The 19,523-nt window shown below is 47.7% G+C and overlaps 1 protein-coding gene across 9 annotated transcripts in view; it reads right to left on the reverse strand.

Moving 5' to 3' along the window:
• Positions 1-19,523, reverse strand: part of Tmcc3 (transmembrane and coiled-coil domain family 3) — a 306,403-nt gene that overhangs the window by 56,797 nt on the left and 230,083 nt on the right. The window contains exon 1 of one of the 9 annotated variants that reach the window (XM_075954037.1): positions 13,904-14,158. The exons of 7 other annotated variants lie outside the window; for them this stretch is intronic. In XM_075954037.1, the coding sequence (XP_075810152.1) occupies positions 13,904-13,981 (78 nt within the window). In that variant the 5' untranslated portion in view covers positions 13,982-14,158. Of the gene's footprint in view, positions 1-13,903; positions 14,159-19,523 lie in introns of those variants that run through there. One more of the 9 variants, XM_075954048.1, reaches the window with a different exon arrangement.

Here is a 19,523-nt window from a genome sequence, read left to right on the forward strand (position 1 = left end):
GGAAGAGTGGGCAGCCTCTGAGGGTCTCTGTCCTGCAGTGGCAAGAGACCTAATTCTGGAAGCAACCAGAGAGCACGCAAAAGGATCAGAGCAGTGTCCCTTGAGACTGATGAAAGTCTCAGTGGAGGGTGTGGTTGTGGTATACCTGGACTTCGAGCCAGGGAAACCGCGCAACACTAAGCAGGCGTTGTTTCGAAGACAATCTTTTTCAACTGTTATATAATAAGAGAAATTAATGTGGTCCGGAATGATAAGGCCAGAGAGCGGTATACGGACAGCAACTTCTTCCACAGGTAAAAGACTCCGGCAAATCTGTTCAGAAGATGAGTGGGTACGTGGTCAGAATAGACAAACAGAGGGCTCAGAAACAAACACTTGCTCTGAGTCTATGGAAGCACAACCTGTTAGGCTACCCAGTTCTGTAAGACTTAAGTATCGGGAGAAATTGGCTGAGGGGTAACAGGGGGGTGTCACTACCGTTCCCAGGAACTTCTTGTACAACAAAATAGTCTACAAAGTTCAAAACTTTCAAATATGATTGTCTTAGTTAGAGTTCTATTGCTGTGAAGAGACGCCATGACCATGGCAACTCTTAAAAATGAAAAACATTTAATTAGAGGGCTTAGAGTTTCAGAGGCTTAGTCCATTATCATCATGGTGCAAGACGGCGGCTTTCAGGCAGACATGGTGCTGAAGAAGTAGGAGGAGTCCTACATCTTGACCGGCAGGCAACAGGAAGTGGTCTGAATCACTGGGCACAGCTTGAACATATATGAGACCTCAAAGCCCACCTCCATAGTGACCCACTTCCTCTAACAAGGCCACGCCTACTCCGTCAAAGCAACACCTTCTAATAGTGCCACCACCTTTGCCATTTTCTTTTAAACCACCACAATGACCCAACCTCATTTGAAACAGGAAAAACTTCAATTAAAATGAGCTACCAGTTTTACCTAGCATATCAGCAGGATATGCAGGAACCAAAACCCTAAGAAGACCTGGGCTTGAGGTGGGTGAGCTGAGGGTCCCGGCAGGTCTACAAATTGTTGTTTGTTTGTTCACTGTGCACGTGTAATGCCTCGTGTTCTACACAGCAAAGGCACATGCTCAGTGTGGTGACATCACAAGCAGCAGCGCAGGTGTTCTTTGGTTCAAACCACTTCAACACCCAGCCTATGCTTTGCACGTGTCAAAAGAAGCATGTGCGAGTTGCTGACATACCTAATTACCATGGGCTGGAAGCAAGACAGTCCCTCCAATACAGAGAAGGCTAGTAAGCACATCTTGGGATAGGCACACACAGGCATCCCCTGCAGCAATTAAATCAGGACCAGTTCCTCTCCACTGATATGGATAGACTGAAGGCAACACATGCATCTCAGCCTTTCCAGTCCCACCGTGCTGTGCCCCAACATACAACCGTCTGTATTCAGTCATTCAACATTGACAAGGTCTCATCCATGTGTCGGCCTCCATGCCCAGGTGAAGGGGACACAACCACGGCCCTAGAAAGTACGGGAAGGGTATCCACAAGTATGGGGGAGCTGGTAGTCACTATGGAAGGAATCAGGTTAAGTGCTGGACTGCGGTTATTTGAGAGAATCTGGATATCGGGTTAAGAAGCTGGGATTCCGTGTTTATTCCCTGACATGACACTATGAACACGTATTATTGCAGTCTGAATATCCAATGTTCCCTCATTGTTAAATAAATGCTTGGCATCCTAGCTGGTGGGACTTGGGGAGAGTCTGGAACCTTTTAGCACAGTGGTTCTCAATCATCCTAATGCTGTGACCCTTTAATACAGTTTCCCATGTTGGGGTGACCACGCCCCCAGTCATAAAATTATTTTCCATGCTACTTCACAGGTGCAATTTTGCTACTGCTATGAATAACAATGTAAATATCTGTATTTTCCAAAGGTCTTAGGTGACCCCTGTGAAAGGGTCCGATGACCCCAAGAGGTTGCGACCCACCAGTTAAGAACAGCTGCTTCCGGAGGGCCAGGCCGGTCTAGCTGGCAGAAGTTAAGTTACAGGAAGCATGTTCTGGGAGATTGTCACTGGTCCCTAGTCCCTTCTTTTGGCCATCATTAAGTGGGCACTCGCTGCCAAGTATTCCTCCTGACACAATGTTCTGCCTCACTGTAAGCCCAGAATCAATGGGACCAAAGACCACAGACCAAAACTTCTCAAACTGGGCAAAACCAACCTTCCCCATCTTCTAAGTTGCATTTAATGTCCGGTGTTTTATCGTAGTGATGCAACGCCTACCACATATGCTGACTGTAAAGATAAAAAGTTGGAGAGCTTCATAATCTCAGGTCAGCTCTGCTTTACGTGTCTTAAGAAGATCTGCCTGAGCTCCTGGGGGTAAGAAGAGTCACCCAGGGCATTCCCCTTCCCTATGCCTGAAGATGAGCCGGCGCTCCTGAAAACTCTAAGACATCACAAGGTCCTCCCGAAGCTGGCCAACTCATCGTGGAGAGTCAAAGGATGCACGGGAGGCCTCCTTATTTAGAAGGGCATGCGTGAGCGCCTCGCCTCAGCACCTGGCCATGTTACCCAGAGCCACAGTCTCCATGAGTGCGGCTCTTCCCATTTAGAAGAGCATGCTGCTGCTGTTGCTGCGTTTCTTCCACCTCCTCCAAGGCGACACTCCCCCCCCCCCCCCGTGCTTTTTCACTGAGCTCGCGAGCGCTTTGCCTGATGCCAAAACAATCAGCAGCTCTTACTGAATGGGCCTCATATTGTCAGATAAATGGAACTCCGTGCCAACCAGTGATTCAGTCGCAAACAGAGGCCACCTGTTCCAATTAGTGAGATTAAAATAGTACATTGCCGGCGACCTGAAGTCAAGTTGGGGCCTTCGTGATGATCATACGAGGTTTATAACGCAGACAGAGAGATTTTTGACCTCAGACACAACTGCAAACAGTGAGGTTAAGCATTTTAGATACCAAAGCATGGCTTTCAGTCAGGGGATGAGTTCTGGACAACACTGATGTCTGGGATTGCAGCTCCAGGCATTACTTAACTGCCTCTCATTCCAAGTCAACACACACACACACACACACACACACACACACACACACACACACACACACAGAGAGAGCATAATTATGTTCAATCTTACTTTAAAAAACCCACAGCTTTGAATTTCCCCTTGCTCCACAATCTGAGTGTGTTCTCTGAACATCCTAGAGATATGCATCTTTAGGAGTTCTGTCTGTTAGCAAAAGGTCTTCCACTGCCTGCCCCCATCTCTCAGGTCACAAGATACTAAAGAGAATATAATGTAGACACAAACAACCTAGAGTGGGCACAACTCATCCCCAACCTCCTTTAAGGGTTCCCACCCGGCTACCATCTACCTACCACAGTAGACTTCATTCCTTCCAAATAATATTTATGTAAAATTACAGCAACTGGTCTACACCTTGCTTGATACACAAAGGATTTGAAGGGTATCACAGAAAACACACATGTAGAAGGTTCCAATGGTTCAATGTATGATGTCTCAACTTTGAAAGCCATCTGCGTGCCATAGAAACCAAACGTAGGATGTTGACGTTTTACCCACATCCACAGAAGTAATCCACCAGCTACATGTCACTGGGTTCCCTCCACACAACCCCAGGGCAAGCTGAAAACAATGGAAGTAGAAAAATGCATGGAACCTACCAAACAGCTTAGCCTTGTGACATGAGCATGCTCATGACCCTCACGGTAGCCTACGGTGAGGGAAACTCATCTCATGAAGTCTATGCTAGAAGAGGCTGCTGAATAATCTGTGTAACCTACTGGCTACCGTACTGAAACAGACCAGAATGGTTATCCAGGAATGCTTTCCTATAGGTGGGAGGCTGCTCGTTTGTTTCCCGGCTGCCCAGACCCGAAATAATCACACAGAAACTATTATTAATTAAAACACTGCTTGGTCTATTAGCTTAGACTTCTTATTAACTAACTCTTACATCTTAAATTAACCCATTTCTATTATTCTGTGTATCACCACAAGGTTGTGGCTTATTGGGTAACGTCCTGCCGCCTGTCTTCATGGGCAGCTACATGGCATCTCCTCGACTCCACCTACTTTCTCTCTATACCTCTATATTCAGATTTCCTGTCTGGCTTTATTCTGCATTGCCATAGACCCGAACAGCTTCTTTATTCATTAACTAATAAAAGCAACACATATACAGAAGGTCTTCCCACTCCACTTTCCTTCCACTGTAAAATTGAGAAACATTGTTGAGCTATTGATGATGAGTGTATGTAATACAAACAAATGCATGCACAAAGACAGAATCAAACCAAAGCCACAGGAAAAAAGAAAACAGGAGAGAAAGAGCGTACGTGCAATCTAATATTTTAGCTCCACTGAAACTTGGATTTGAGTTTCCTATTGGGCGAAGCTGGGAAAATGTTCTCCTAAGCATCTTCCAGGCCATATGTCCACCGAGTCTTTCAGAAAGGGATGGGGGACCAGCTGCACCAAGGTTTGTGTTTTCCTTAATGATTCTGAATTCCTTCAGATGGCCGACGGCGAAAGCATTAAATAACAGGGTAGGAGTGAGGAGGTTCCTTTTTCCAAGCCTCACCTCGATTCCGCTGATCCAGTCCAGGACAAAGGCAAGGGCGGAGCCTCCCCAGCCAAGCCCCAAAACTTGCTCCTCATTCACTCTGGGACTGCAGGCCTCAAACTCAGACAGCATTTAGCTAGCATAGTCACATTGATAACTGTAAAATCAATTTAAGTTTTAGAGAGTGAGCTGACTTAGAAATATTAAGGAAATAATAGTGCAGGTGGCATCAAGCGTTATGTGGGCGGTGTGGGAAGGACCGGAGTCTGGGAATCTCTGTGGCGGACTGTGAGTGACTTAACCAACAGGAGACCCGTGGAAGTCCTGTAAAGGTACTTCCGGTGGTTGCTTGCACAGCTGGCAGGTAGAGGTGACAGTCAAGCTTAACTGAAGCCCATGCTCTCCACCGTCACTTTGTTCCTCAGAGCCAGAAACCTGCTGGGAGAGCAATGTCACAGGCAAAGAAGAGGTAGACGTACATTTAAGACGTGTACCTCGGATGGGGTGGGGAAGCAAGTGGCCGAGGAAGTGTATCAGGAATGAGGCTTGGGGATTGGCTGTACGGTAAAACATCCCCTGGGAATGAGAGGGAGCGAGCGAGGGCTTCATCTGCCATACAGACTTTGACGGACAGTTAGGTGTGGCACTTAGGGAGAAATGTCTGGCTAGGTAAGGGTACAGTCGGTGTACACAGCAGAAGTCACACACATTCCCCCTCAGAGGGCCACTGGGGACCGACATTGCGTGTGCCATCTCTCAACAGGCCATTGGATGCTCTGCCCATTCCCTGCTTGCAAAGGAAGAGAGGATGCATTCCCTAGCCAAGAACTAGATGGAGGTTTTGATTGGGATTTAAGGTTTGGTTGTAAAAAGTTATATGCAGGTTGGGTGTTCTTAGTAAAAAACCTCAAAATATCCTAAAATCTTAATTTTGAATACCAACATGATGCAAGACATAGGAAATGTCACAGCTGAGCACTGTGACAGGGCACAGTCAAAACACAGGTATACAAAACACGGCATACAGTGATCTATGGGCTATGCATGCAGGTGTGTGTGTGTGTGTGTGTGTGTGTGTGTGTGTGTGTAACTTAAATGAATTTCAAGTTTAGACTTGGGTGCCAAGCCCGATGTATTTTATGATGTACACACAAATATTCCAGAAATCCCAAGGATATCCCATTTCAGGTGCTAGACATCTAGGCTGTATGCTGCAAAGAACGGGAGGTGCTGGAAGATTGTCTGGATGGGAGGCTCGTGGACCCGAAGGCGTCAGAGGCAATGGTCCTCGGGTGGGAGGGATCGCAAGCTGCATGCCTGCAGATTGCACAATGCACCAAACGGCTTGTGCATCTGTGTGTCATTCCCTACTTCCTGTCCCAGCTGGCAGAAGGCCACGATGAGGATGAGATTATTTCAGTATCAGAACTTGATACTGAAAACACAGAGATGCTGCAAGGGGCCTCAAGAAGGATGGTTTTTAAGCGGCAAGAGTCCGGTGCAGCTACGTGGTGGTTTTCATGCATCCGATGCAGCTTCTGTTCCCCCCCCCCCAAACCTGCAAATAAACTCAGAAGGGTACTACTGATCTAACACCAAATCACTCAGATACATGCTATTACCTAGAAAAGTCCCACGGTTTCAAGCGCATTCAGTTCACTCTTCACGAAGAGAACGGTGGGTTTGTGGCAGGGTATATGCTCATATATATGTGGGAGGTGTGGGGGGCTGATAACAAACAGAGCAAGACCTCAGGTGTCCTCCTTTGTCACGCCCCACCTCATGTCTTCCTTGGATTTTAGAATTACACTTATTTATATTTATTTGGGGGAGGGCGTGTGTGTGCCACAGCAACATATGAAGCTCAAAAGACAACTTGCGGGCCTTGGTTCTCTTCCTTTCACCATACAGGTGTCAGGGACTGAACTCGGGTCGTCAGGCTTAGCAGCAAGCACCTTGACCTACCGAGCCATCTCACCAGCCCTCCTTTTTTTTTTCCTTTCAGTGTTCAAGAAAGGGTTTCCCAGTAGCTATGGATTCAGTTCTAGAACTCATTCTGTAGAGCAGGCTGGCTTAGAACTCAGAGATCCACCCATCTCTGCCTCCCAAGTGCTAGAATTAAAGGTGTGTGCCACTACCACCCAGTCCACTTTTATTTATTTATTTATTTTGACAAGGTCTCTCACTGAATGTGAAGCTTGCTATTTCCTAACAGCAGACTGGACGGCAAGGGTACTCCCAGGATCTGCCTGTCTCTGACCCATAACTCTAGAGCTATATAGGATTCTAGGCCATGCAGCTTTTGCACAGGCTATCAAATGAACTAAACTCAAGCCCTCTCGTTTTACAGCAATTGTTCTTACCCAGCGAGCCCCCACCTGCCATGTTCCTCTGCTGGAAATAGTTTTATGCGCACCCTCCCTAGTTTAGCTAAGATAATCTTCCTATAGAGTTTAGCAATTAACTTGGTAGGGCCTGAGTTCAAGCCCCAGCAGTACATCCAGTGTGTATTTTAAAATAAGTAACTTGATTTAAGATACATATTTGACACATATCTTTGCTTTAAATATACATATACATTTTAAAGCAACTCCTTGTTAAAGGATTCCCTATTAAGGAAATGGATGGGAAAGGGTGAGTCCCAATCAGTCTGTATTGGTTGTTTAATTTTGCTCTTTATAGTTTGAGTGACATACTTTTCTACTTCTGAGAATGGAATGGTCAGGTGGTAATGTTTAAACTCCCTTCCAGGGTCCTGGATTGTGGGGGTCAATGGCAGAGCATGTGTCTAGCACACACAAGGCCCTAAGTTCAATCCCCAGCTTGTATATATTACAAGTATGTATATCACATTCATATTACACACTATATACATACATATAAATGCACACACACACACACACACACACACACACACACACACACATATATCCTCTTTGAGCTCTAACATGATAAACCTTGGCGTCTAAGCTCCCAACCCTGCACCATATAAGCAGTACGGGCTACCAGTCCAGCAAAGTAAAGGACCCCATAAAGGTCCTGGCATGGTCACTGGGTCACTGCCTTCCCAGCTGATCTCAATTGCTCTCCATCAAGCTCCTCACGCACCCTGAGAGCTGAGGCACGAGAAGTCCAACACCGAGTGCAATGCATTTCCAGAAGCCATCGCTGAAGAGACCCGGCCTCTGCAGTGTACAAAGTGAGGCAAACCACACCTGGGGCCTCCATAGCGAGGCAGCTCCTGAAGCGGCGTCAGCTGTAGCTGCCATTAGCTGTGCCTCGGCCAGCCCTCTCCACCCTAGCGCTCACTGGTCACGGAGCAGTCATTGGACCGAATGCTGCCGGTTCACGTTGCAGCGTCTAATTTATGCCACAGGTCTCCAAGGGACGGACACCACAGCTTCTGTAAAAAGGTAACTTGGGGAACGTGCCCAAGGGTACCTTAGGGAGGTAGACTCCCGAACCAGCAGGCCTGAACCACTCTGGTCTACTTCCCCCAGTGTGTGGTGAGGGAAACATAAGAGGCGGCGGCTTGCTCCGAGGGACTTCCCAGAACACTGCCTGATGACCAACTGTACGACACAAGGAACATGCCAGTCAGGACGCACAGACTCCCAGGCACCGTCTGAACTCGTGTTCACGGGAATAACCACTTCTGCTGTGCTTGCCAGTTGCCACCCTGAAGACCAAATATCAAGCTTAAAAGGTAGTTGCCTAATTTAAAAATATATATGTGTATTTATTTTGGTATGGTTGTTTGGCCTACACGTATATTAGTGCACCACACATGTGCAGTGTCCTTGGAAGCCACAAGAGGGAGTCAAATCCCCTGGAACTAGAGTTACAGGTGGTTGTGAGCCGCCACAAGGATACTGGGACTCTGATGAGGGTCCCCTGGAAGAGCTGCCAGAGCTCTTAACCTCTGAGTCATCTCTACAAACCCGCTCTAATGGTCTTAACCCATGATCCAAACTCCCAAACAGAATTAGCCTCGGCATTATAAAACGTTCACAAATCATCATCCCATAGCATTCATTCAAAAGTTTACTTGGAGCCAGGCAGTGGTGGTGCATGCCTTTAATCCCGGCACTGGGGGGTGGGCGCAGGGAGAGGCAGGTAGATCTCTGTGAGTTCGAGGCCAGCCTGGTCTACAGAGTGAGTTCCAGGACGGCCCAAAACAAAACAAAACAAGTTTACTTGGACTAAAGGACTTTGTACAAAAGACCAGAAAAGGTATGTCATAAAAATCTGGAATACACAAGTAAGGAGGTGCCCTGAAGGTGTCACACGCATCTGTCCCGAAGCAGCCAAATGGTCCATCGAGACTGAGCTGCTTAACACATTTCTTGGGTTATCAGGACCAAGCCGCTCTCCTGCACTCAGCCCTGGGGCCACCAGCGAAGGGCTTAAGACCAAGTTCCAGGCTAGATATGGTGGCACACACCTCTAATCCCAGCGCTTGGGAGGCAGAGGGAGAGGCAGGCCAATCTCTGCGAGTTTGAGGCCAGCCTGGTCTACAAAGTGAGTTCTAGGACAGTCAAAGATATACAGAGAAACCCTGTCAGGATTAGGGAGAATTTGAAACTGAAGCACTTAGTAGTTCCGGTGTCTATTAAGCCATTGGTGTGCACTAGCCATTGTTGCTACTACACCCTTTCGTGCATGTTCTTTTGCCTCCCTGAAGAAAACCACTTGACAAGTACACTGTTTCCCCTTCGACTCGAACCCCTTCCACATCCATGCAGAGGCTCGAGGATGTGCATCTCATGTACCCTGATGTTCCTTTTAGAAGGGATGAGAAGTCCGAACCCCTTCCACATCTATGCAGTGGCTGGATGATGCGCACATCATGTATCCCGATGTTCCTTTTAGAAGGGATGAGAAGTCCTAATTCTGATTCACAGTACAGTGATTCACAGTTCTCTCTTCCTTTGCTCTCACCACCCCCTCCGCTGAAAACACAAAAACACAATTAACAACAGCGAGGCTAAAAACACTGCAGATCCTCCTGGAGACGTGGGTAATTTTCATCGAGGGCTCCGGGTTTGGGCTCTGGGAATTCAGGAAGTGTCTAAAGGAAAACAGATTCTGAGATCCAACTTGGGAGCAGCTGTGGCGGCGCTCTGCAGCGGATGTGACAGGCATGTGTGAGCTGCTGCTGGTGGCGGGCAAGTCATCCTCCTCTGAGGGAGAGTCAGCGAGCCTGCGGCAAAGCAGAGTTCCAAAAAGCATAGGCGCCATCAACCTCCTCCTCCTAACGTAAACAAATTCTGACTTGAGGCACTCGGCGTGGTTCAGGCTCCTTGCGGAACCTTAGCATGTATGAAACCCATCACTAATTAAAACAGCCCTTACACACTCCTCAGTTTGCCACCTCCCTAGGTCAGCGGCACCTACAAGGATCTGTTTCTATCTGTCCTACTTCCTGCCCGGGAACAGGCGGAGCGACCGACTCACTGCTCAGCCAGTTCCACTGTGGGAGGGCCACAACAGCCCCCTCTCCCTGACAACCCCTGTTGTTACTCAACACCCACTGGGACTGTTCCCGATGGCAGAGCCTTCAAAATGTGAGACAGGTGGCCTTCAGGCTCCACACAGGTTTTATGTTGGATGTCAGATACTTTTGTACTTACTAGGTTCAATTCTTTCTGTGAAAGAGAAGGCTAGACTGCCATGGGCCACAGTATAAGACATACTCATCAGACAGCAAGCGCCCGGCGAGCCCAGACTGTAAACTTCCTATCATTCTCCTGAATGCCCAGAACGGCAGCTGCTACTCAAAAGATGCCCAGTGGGGTCTGCCACAAAATTAGGAGTCTTTCCATTTCCAAGCTATTGATAACATTATATAAATACATAAATAAACACAGTAAGCTTACCACCTATTGGGTTCTTATTATGGGCCTCACATATTATAGACACGATTGCATCCATTCCTTATAACACCCCTACTGTGTCGAAGGAGAAACTAAGGCACGGGATAATATTCTAGGGGTCCAAGTCACACAGGAACAGTCCACGCTAGGAAGGAAAAACAATCCAGTCCTTTCTTGGAGGGCCTAAGTAGCTAATGGACCAACTGCAGAGATGTCACAGAAAGCCCAGTGGCCGACAGTGTAATAGGGGAGAACAGGAGAGCAATACCAAGTGGTAGTGACATTATAGTGGCAAGAAAAAAATGCATACAGATGAAAAGAGGAACAACGGAATCACACAACTGTTAATTTTAAAAAAAGATAAAGGAATTCTGATTTAAAGTAAGAGTCACATTCACTGGGTGAAGAACGAACTGACATCACCTGCTCCGTATCGAGGGGATTGGAGTCTCAGGAGAGTCTTTTAGGCCCTTGCCCTGGTGATCACACACTTGGGAGCCTCAGCAGCTCACAGCTGCACCAAGAGTGGCTGAAGGCAGCATTAGGGGGCATTTAAAGTGAGAACCAACCCACAAAACAGAACAACCGGACTCGCGAATAACTGACAAAAAACAGTTAAGGTGTGGAAGACAGAAAGCCTATATTCTCGATATAGGTTCTGATTATCTAGGGCACAAGGGGAAAAAAATGCAGGCTCTAATTATGCGTGCTCTTTCTTTCAAAGCAGAAAGGGGTGATGTCTGTCAAGTTAACAAGCATCATTTTTTTTTGAGTTTTAGGAAGAAGTTTAAAAATATGAATGACTCTGGATTTTTAGCTTAGCGACGACCAGAAACATCACTAGTTACACTTTGGAAGGGGAGTGGGATCTAAATTAGTCTACCTGGCTGTAAAAATAGACCTCTGCAGTATTACAGTGGTCCTCTGTCTCGTTGCCATTTAGTCTCAATGGCTTAAGAAAGCCCAGCAATTAGTATGGGCATGTTCTTTTACTACCCTCAATGGGTAGAAGATTTTGAAGCTTTTAAGTGACCATTTGTTAATCAGCAAGGTGTTCTTGGGAGGAAACTAGAGGCTCCTGAGGGGTTAGTCACCTCCACACATCCACCCAGGCAATCATCAGCATCTTTAAAAGAAATAGTTTGCCAGAGGAGACTACAGGGATGAGTTTTAAATCCTGGTTTATTTCCAATGGGAGAGACACGTCAAGAAATTAAGCCCTGATGCCATTCGGCGCTTTCTTTCTGTACAGCATACTTTTCTGGGTGTAAGGGGAAAATGCTTTTTTATAGCTCCATCAAATTGAGTTCCACCAAGGAGCTGCTGGATCACCTAATGGGATGGCGTTTTCTGCAACAGCAAAATAGCTTTCGCTGTGCCTTCATTACAGCGGACTTATTACAGCCTTAAGGAGGGATGCAAAATGACACCGGCCCCACTAGAGAAAAGTCTGTATATTAGTTCTCGTGATACCTTGATATCTCCACAGGAAAACACATAAAAAAACACGTAAGAGCAATGCCAGGCAGGGCAGTGCATGCCTGTAATTCCAGCACTCGGGAGGCTAAGACTGGGGGATGGTGGATTACGGGCCAGCCTGGGCTACACAGTGAGACCTTGTTTCAAAAACAAGCCCTAAAGGACAGCAACAACAAACAACAGTTAAAAGCGGACGGCCTAGCGGGCCAAACTGGGATCTCTAGGAACGTTGAACTGTGACCTGGGCCTACTCAACTCTAGCCGTCTTCCCTCTAATATCCCCCCCCCCCCCCCCCAGTCCTCACTAGATTTCCTGTGCTCAGTGGACCAGTGACGTAGAATAATCAGTACCTTCAGTATCTAAGGCAGTTTCACCGCACGGTTCACAAATCGAGACTCTTCCTGCTGCTGATGTAGCAAGTACAACCCTAAGCACCCTTTAAAAGAAAATACGCCAATCCCCTCCACACGAGGTCTTGGACACTTTCTGAGACTCGATTGGTGTGAAAAAGACACTCATGCCTGCAGTTCAACGCATCTTTCCACTTCCTACCCAAGTCTGTAAGCACCGGTTTTCCCATCCATCTGATTGGCAACAAAGCTTGAATCTTAGAACAAAGCTCATCCCATGAGTTTTATCCCTCGAACATTCCTAACTTGGCTGCATACGGAGATCACCTAGTTGTGACAATTCAGGCTCTCAAATTATTTTAAGACTGCAATTTCTCCTGTCAACTGCAATATTAACTTTACCCTCGCCCCGTTATAAAAGCCTTAGGAAAAGATCTTTCCTTCGGTGAGTTGTGTTCATGAGCAGTCACCCTCCCAAGCAAACTTCTGGCTGCAGGTAACCAAAACTCTAATTTTTTGCCCCCCAATGCTTGCCTAGTGTATTTGTTACGAAACTTTCAAAGAAACCGGTCGATGTAGGAGCGATTCCACCAAACACATTAAATTTGTGTTTCAAAAAAAAATCATTTTCTAAAATTGATTCTTAGGAGTTAAAGTGAGGAGAGAAATGAGGCGGACATACCACTTCTGGGACAATCGATTACTGTTTCAAACTATGACTGCACATTCTGTATGAGGGACCCGGCACACGACTGTCACTTATGGAAACAACTTCTGGCTGATCAACAGATCTTGGAAGTGGTGGGTGGAGGTGCCTAGTCTACCTGGACGAACTTTATACCGGGTAGCTGACACCGAAATGCCCAATTCCACGGACAAGCCAGAAGTTTGGAGGCTCAGAGAACAATTCCAGGTACGGCCTGCCATAGTGGAGGAGGTGCTGTTTCAAATGGCACTTTAATCAGTCAAGGGGAGAAGGAATTTGGGCGCCCCATCCCGCTAGGACACTTGGCTGTCCAGGACGGAAGGTATTCCCTGGGAGGGCCCAGGGCTGGGGCTGCGGCTGCGGCCTCAGTCTTGATACTGAAGCCCTCCAGGGCCGGTCTCCACAGCTTGCTCAGAAGAGCTATTTTCGCTCACGGCCAAAATCAGCAACAGCAAATTAACACTGAAAACCGTGGCTAAGGCACCCACTCTGCACGGCTCCCAACTCCGGAGCGTACAAGCCGAAACGGACTTTGGAATTTTTTTTTCTTTTTTCTTTTGGCAGCGTATCTGGGGCGCACGGCACAGGGGACTGGGCTGCTGGGCTAGGGATGCAGCAGCCACGCTGAGCCCCGCAGGTGGCGGTGCCCCGAGCCAGACCCTGGGTGTCCGGGGTACCAGCAGCGTGCGCTCCCTGGCGGGGAGACACCGTCGCGGAGCTGGGGCGGCAGTGTAGGCTGGCTAGCCTCCCAATCCAGCGGTGTCCCCGGGTCCCCGGGCCGCAGGTTTCTTTCAACCTTACCGGCTGGGAGAGGCCGGCAATGGGTTCCGCGGCTCAGCGTCTCCGGCTCGACCCCCGCCCTCCCCACCGACTCGCACCCCCGCGCCGCCCTGAGCGCGCCCTCACCCGGCTCTTGCAGCGGTGGTGCCGGCCGGGATCCGAGTAGGTCCGGTCCACCGTGAGCGCCGTGTCGCTGCCCGGCATGTCTGCGCTTAGACTGGCAACTTTGCCTTCTCCGTGGCCGCCGCTCCACTCTGCTCAGTACGGAGGCGCTGGGTGGCAGCTGCCCGCCGAGCTCAGCTCACCCTCGCTCGCCCGGGAGCCGCGGTCGAGGGGGTGGCGCGGGCGGCTGCAGCTGCTGCCGACACCCCGCGGCCCTGCGCCGCCGCCGCCGCCGATGGGGAGGCAGGCGACAGTCTCCGCCCCTTCCCCGCTCCCCGCCCCTGCGCCCCGCGCGGCGCCCAGACCCGCTCCAGGTGCCGGTCTCAGCTGCCCTCCCTGCCTACTACCCGGGCCCACGCGCTCCCACGCCGCCCCCTGCTCAGAGGAGCGTAGTCGGCACAGGTTAGGGACCTATTTGAGTGTGATTAAAAGATGGCATTGGGGACAGGAGGTTGGCGGCTGCGTTTTAGTACACTCTTCATTCAACAGGCAGTCGGGCAGCTATCCTGGACCTGGATGGTGGGCTAAAGATTGCAGGAGTGAGGGGCGTTTTACCACCTAGGATTCCACGGAACCACACTTTCACCGTGTATCTTAATTGTGCTTGTGTGACTCACTGTGTTGTAAGCTACATTGAAGTCCGGACATATCTTTTCACTTCAGCGATCTCTGGTCCCAGTGGAATTTGGAGTCCAATAGAAAAAGTACTGCTTGGTAAAGGATTCACTCCCAGTTGCCTAACTCAAAATTCACGGCACAAGGTCTGGTTATGCTGGACGTGCCCCTGAGACCAGGTTGGCCGGTTTAAAACTCTGATTGCCACAGGCCCTGAGTGCACTGTGATCTACCTAGGAGGAGAGGAGGAGGAGCTTATCCGCCTAGCTGGCGGAGAGAAAACAGGACTGAACATTTGGAAAAAACCTCCAGGCACAGGCTTAGGGGGCGGGCGTCTGCAAGCTCAGAGGTCCGAGGTAAAAGGAGAGAGACTGTGTGAGACTGTACTTACAGCATGTAAGAGTTCAGCATTGTTCTGTGAGCGTTGGCAAGCTGCCGGGGTTCCTGAACCAGGAGTCGACAAAATCAGAATGGAAGTCTAAGAGGTCTGGCCATCCTGTGAGAAGCACTGATGAAAGATCCGTGAGGGACTGGCTAGGAGGCCCTGTCAGAGACCGAGGATGACCTACGTAACACTCAGACATTCACAAAGATCAAGTAACCAAGGCATGTCCACCTAGCAGAGTAAGAGGCAAGTCTAATATGCGACGACCCTCTAACTATGGGGTTGTCTAGCATATTTAGTTAAGTGGGGAAAAAGGCGAGGTGCAGAACAATCTGTGGTGTTTACCATTTATTTATAACAAATGCAGAGCGTATCTGTGCATATATATATATACACACACATATACACGAATTTGCGTATGTATGGCTTATTTCTGATAAACAAAGACTGCAGAAATGATTGAACAAGCAACTGAGGTCAGAATAGGAGGACTGGGTAGCCAGAAGGTAGAGATGGTCACATATTAACTATTGCAAAAAGTAGAGCAAATTATTAAAACTTAAGAATGAGAAAACTAATCTAAAGACATTTAATTAAAAAAAACTTACACACACACACACACACCCCTACACCAGGCCCAGAAAGATTTTCAGGTAAATTCTTCCAAGCAGAGAAAATAGAGATTGTGATTGTGTGATTGTGTGTGTATGTGTGTGTGTGTGACTTTAGTTATGCTGTTCAGAGAAGATTGTGATAGGGCAATATTTGAGCAGAGACTTAGGGAGGGTAAAAGCAGCGCAGTGGTTTGAATGTAGATGGCTCCCATAGGCTCCTAGATTTGACTGCTTGGTCATCAGGGAGAGGCAGCTTTGGAAAGAATTAGGGTGTGGTCTTGTGAGAGGAGGCATGTCACTGGGGGTGGGCTTTGAGGTTTCAAAAGCCCATATCAGGTGCGATGTGGCTCTCTTCCTGCGGCCTGTGGATCAGGGCATAGACCCCTCAGGTACTTCTTCCACACCACGTCTGTCTGTGAGCCACCATGCTTCCCATGGTGCCAATGGACTAAGGCTGGAAAACTGTAAGCAAGCACCAATTAAATCTTTTACGAGTTTTACGCACGATCCGTGTGTCTCTTTACAGCAACGGAACACTGACTAAGACAGGTAGGAATGTGGAAATTCACGTAGACGAAGGAGTCAAGAGTTTTGCAGCAGGCACCTCTGAGGAAGAGTTCAAGGAAGAGCAAGGAGAACCGTGCCCCCTCAGAAGCACATAGGGGGCGAAGTGGGAGGGGCTGTCTCGGAGGATGGGATCCTACGGTGGCTTTCAGGCCATATTTAGAATTCAGAGTTTCATCTGGATGAAGACAAAAGAAAAATGTGAGGACATATTTGGCATGATTTGCCTTTTTCACAAAAGAAGAAATGACAGACCCCCTGACAACATGCACAAAAATCAGTGCTAGGTAAGAGTTTCAGACAAAACAAAACAAAAAACCCCAGCAACAACAAACATCAAATCAAAACAAAAATATGAGGCTTGGAGGGTAAAAGCTTATCAGCAAGTCTGAACGCACATGGTGGATGGAGAGAATCAATTTTCAAAAGCTGTCCTCTGGCCTTCATTTGTGCCCCTTGGCAACTGTGTGCCCGTACACACTGTGGTGGTTTGAGTGGGCGTGGCCCCCATAGAATCTGTTTGAATGTTTGGCCCATAGGGAGTGGCACTATTTGGAGATGTAGCCTTGTTGGAGTAGGTGTGGCAATGCTGGAGGAAGTGTGTCACCGTGGAGGCGGGCTTTGAGGTCTCATATGCTCAAGCTATGCCCAGTGTGGCACACAGTCCCTTCTGCTATCTGAGGATCAAGATGTGGAATTCTCAGCTCCTTCTCCAGCACTGTGTCAGCCTGTCTGCCCCCATCAAGATAATGGACTAAACCTCTAAGCTGTAAGCCAGGCCCAGTTAAATGTTTTCCTTTATAAGAGTTGCCCTGGTCATGGTGTCTCTTCACAGCAATAAAAACCCTAAGACACATACACATGTGCTCACACATAAATAAATAAATGTAAAATTATCTTATAAAGACAAAGAAAAAGAAACTTTAATCTCTTAAAATAAAATTGGAGATCATTTTTATCTCAAGTCATAAAAAGCAGGCTTTGAAAGCATAAACCGTAAATATGTAACAGCATTAAAAACATGCATGTGTCTATGAAAGGAAATACTAAAGTAAGAACATGCACCACAGACGGAGCCCCTGCTTTTTTTTTTTTTAAGAAACCAATTTGTGTGAATTTCACAAACAATCCTGGGAAACAAAAGAGCAGGGCACAGAAAACAGCAAGCATTCTGCGTTCAATGTACAGAGATTAAAAACCTAAAAATTAAAGTATAGGGAGGGAAACAACTTACTTATTTAAGAAAACAAACTTATTCCGTGAAAATTATTGAGAAATACAAAAACGATGTAGACCTAACTCTCAGGGTAGTTCCTGATGGGGAAATGAAGACGGTGGTATAACACTCTGCTCTCTTCAACAAGTGACTGTCGGCATTCACACACACACACACATACACACAGACACATACACACACACATAAACACACAAACATACACATACACACATATACACGCACACACACACATACACACAAACATATACACACATGCACATGCACGCACACACACACAAGATTTCAAGATGAAAAATTTAAAGGCAACCACTGGGCATTGTGATGCCCTCTTTTAATCCCTGGACTGGAGAGGCAGAGGCTGGTAGATCTCTGAGTTTCTGAGTTTGTGGCCAGTCTCAACTACATAGTGGGTTCCAGGACAGTCAGAGCTATGCAGAAAGACCCTCTCAAGAAAAAGTAACTATCAGTCTTATCCCTAAGCTTGGGATTGAAGTCACTAGAACCTTCTCAAATAAGCCCCAGTTACACTTGCAGATAACAAAGCTTGGTCGTCTGTTACTGTTGAGCATTCTAGGTCGTTAATGCCAACCTAACCTTTCAAAGATCCTTCTAAAAAAAATCTAAGGGGTCATCTGTGGGTTTTTCCTCGTCTCCTGCTATCTGATACTGGACTTGTCCCTACCCCCTCCGCCAGCTACATAGGACTAGGCTGTGTGTGTGTGTGTGTGTGTGTGTGTGTGTGTGTGTGTGTGTGTGTGTATTTAGAAAGGCCAGTGTGCTGTGCTCCAGCAGGCATCTCATTCTGATTTCTATTCCAGCTTCGTGTTCCTCAGAGGTCCACGATGGAATGCTGACTCTTAATGAGAAAGAAAAATCAAAACTTTCTGGCCCACACACATCTCAATTGACGGAAGAAGTTATGTACGTGTTTACTAAGACCCTTTAGATTTATTGCATAAGCCAGTTGCCCAGTAGCTGTTCTGCTGGGCTCTCATACAAAATAAAATGTTTTTAAAAATATACAAATTAGATAGCACAACAGCAAGCTCCCCAGAAAAGCAAGCAAGCGGTATTCATCACCCTCTGGCTTTTCTCTGGGGAGAGGACCCAAAGAGAAAATAGACCATCCCTTCTTCTGGAGGCAACGCCAGTGCCTAAGGAGAGAGAGAGTTTAGGTGCGGCAGGCGCCAAAGGGTCACACAACTTAGTCACAACCAATTAGAGTCAGCCATGAGTCTGACTGGCCATGCTGGGAAAGAAATGTGCCTTCAGTGGGTATCGCTAAGCTGGGCAGATATAAGCCTGCTGCCATGATGAATGTCCTCGCTCCTTCTCAAGGACAGCCTCCCTGCGAAAGGAAAGCCAGGACCTGGAAGAAGGCTCCCTATTGGCTTGCTGGAGCCCTAGAGGCTGCCCTTTCTGCCACCTGTTGCTGGCTGACAAACTTCTCTAAAAGGACTGGCCTTGCATTGGTTCATGACTGAGGTTTGGCCAGCCCTCCTGAGGAGGTGACTTTACTCAGTTCCATGTGGCATTGCTGGGGCTAGTGTGCCCAACGTAGCTCCATCTACACAAGAAGGTGTGAAGGGGCTGGCGAGGGCTGGCCAAACCCTCTATCCCAATTTTTATGTTCATATATACTTTTAATTAAATGCTTTACTGTTTTGTAGCCTCTCCTGCCAACCCTCTTTCTGCATGAGGGTGGTTAGATTCCTTTACATGGCAGCTAGGTTCTAAGAGATCAAAGTCCAAACTGCCAAATCTCCCAAGGCTTTGTCAAGAGTTGGCATGGATACTGCCATCACATCCAGCAGGTCAAGGTGAGCCAGAAGTGGTCTGTTCAGACAGGAGGGCAAGAGGCTGCTGGCAGCCATCTTGGCAGTGGCTTTACCACCCTAGCCATGCCTAGACCTTCTTTTCAGAATTGTGGAGCAGTGTGATTTTTGCTTAGGGCATTTGTTTAGGTTTCTGACTCGTGTAATTTAAGAGAATCCCAAACAATGCGGCATCCAGTGTTGCGCATGGGCAGAAAGAAGAGGCGAGAAGGGTATCCTTTTAAGAGAAAGCAAGACCTGTGGGCAGCACAGATGGAGGGAGCATGGACAGAGATCTCTAGTGGGGCCGTGGAGTATTCTGAAAGCCCCAGGGTCTTATGTTATTTAAATATTT

The sequence above is a fragment of the Microtus pennsylvanicus genome, chromosome 20 (genome assembly GCF_037038515.1).
Source record: "Microtus pennsylvanicus isolate mMicPen1 chromosome 20, mMicPen1.hap1, whole genome shotgun sequence".
NCBI classification, from domain to species: Eukaryota; Metazoa; Chordata; class Mammalia; order Rodentia; family Cricetidae; genus Microtus; species Microtus pennsylvanicus.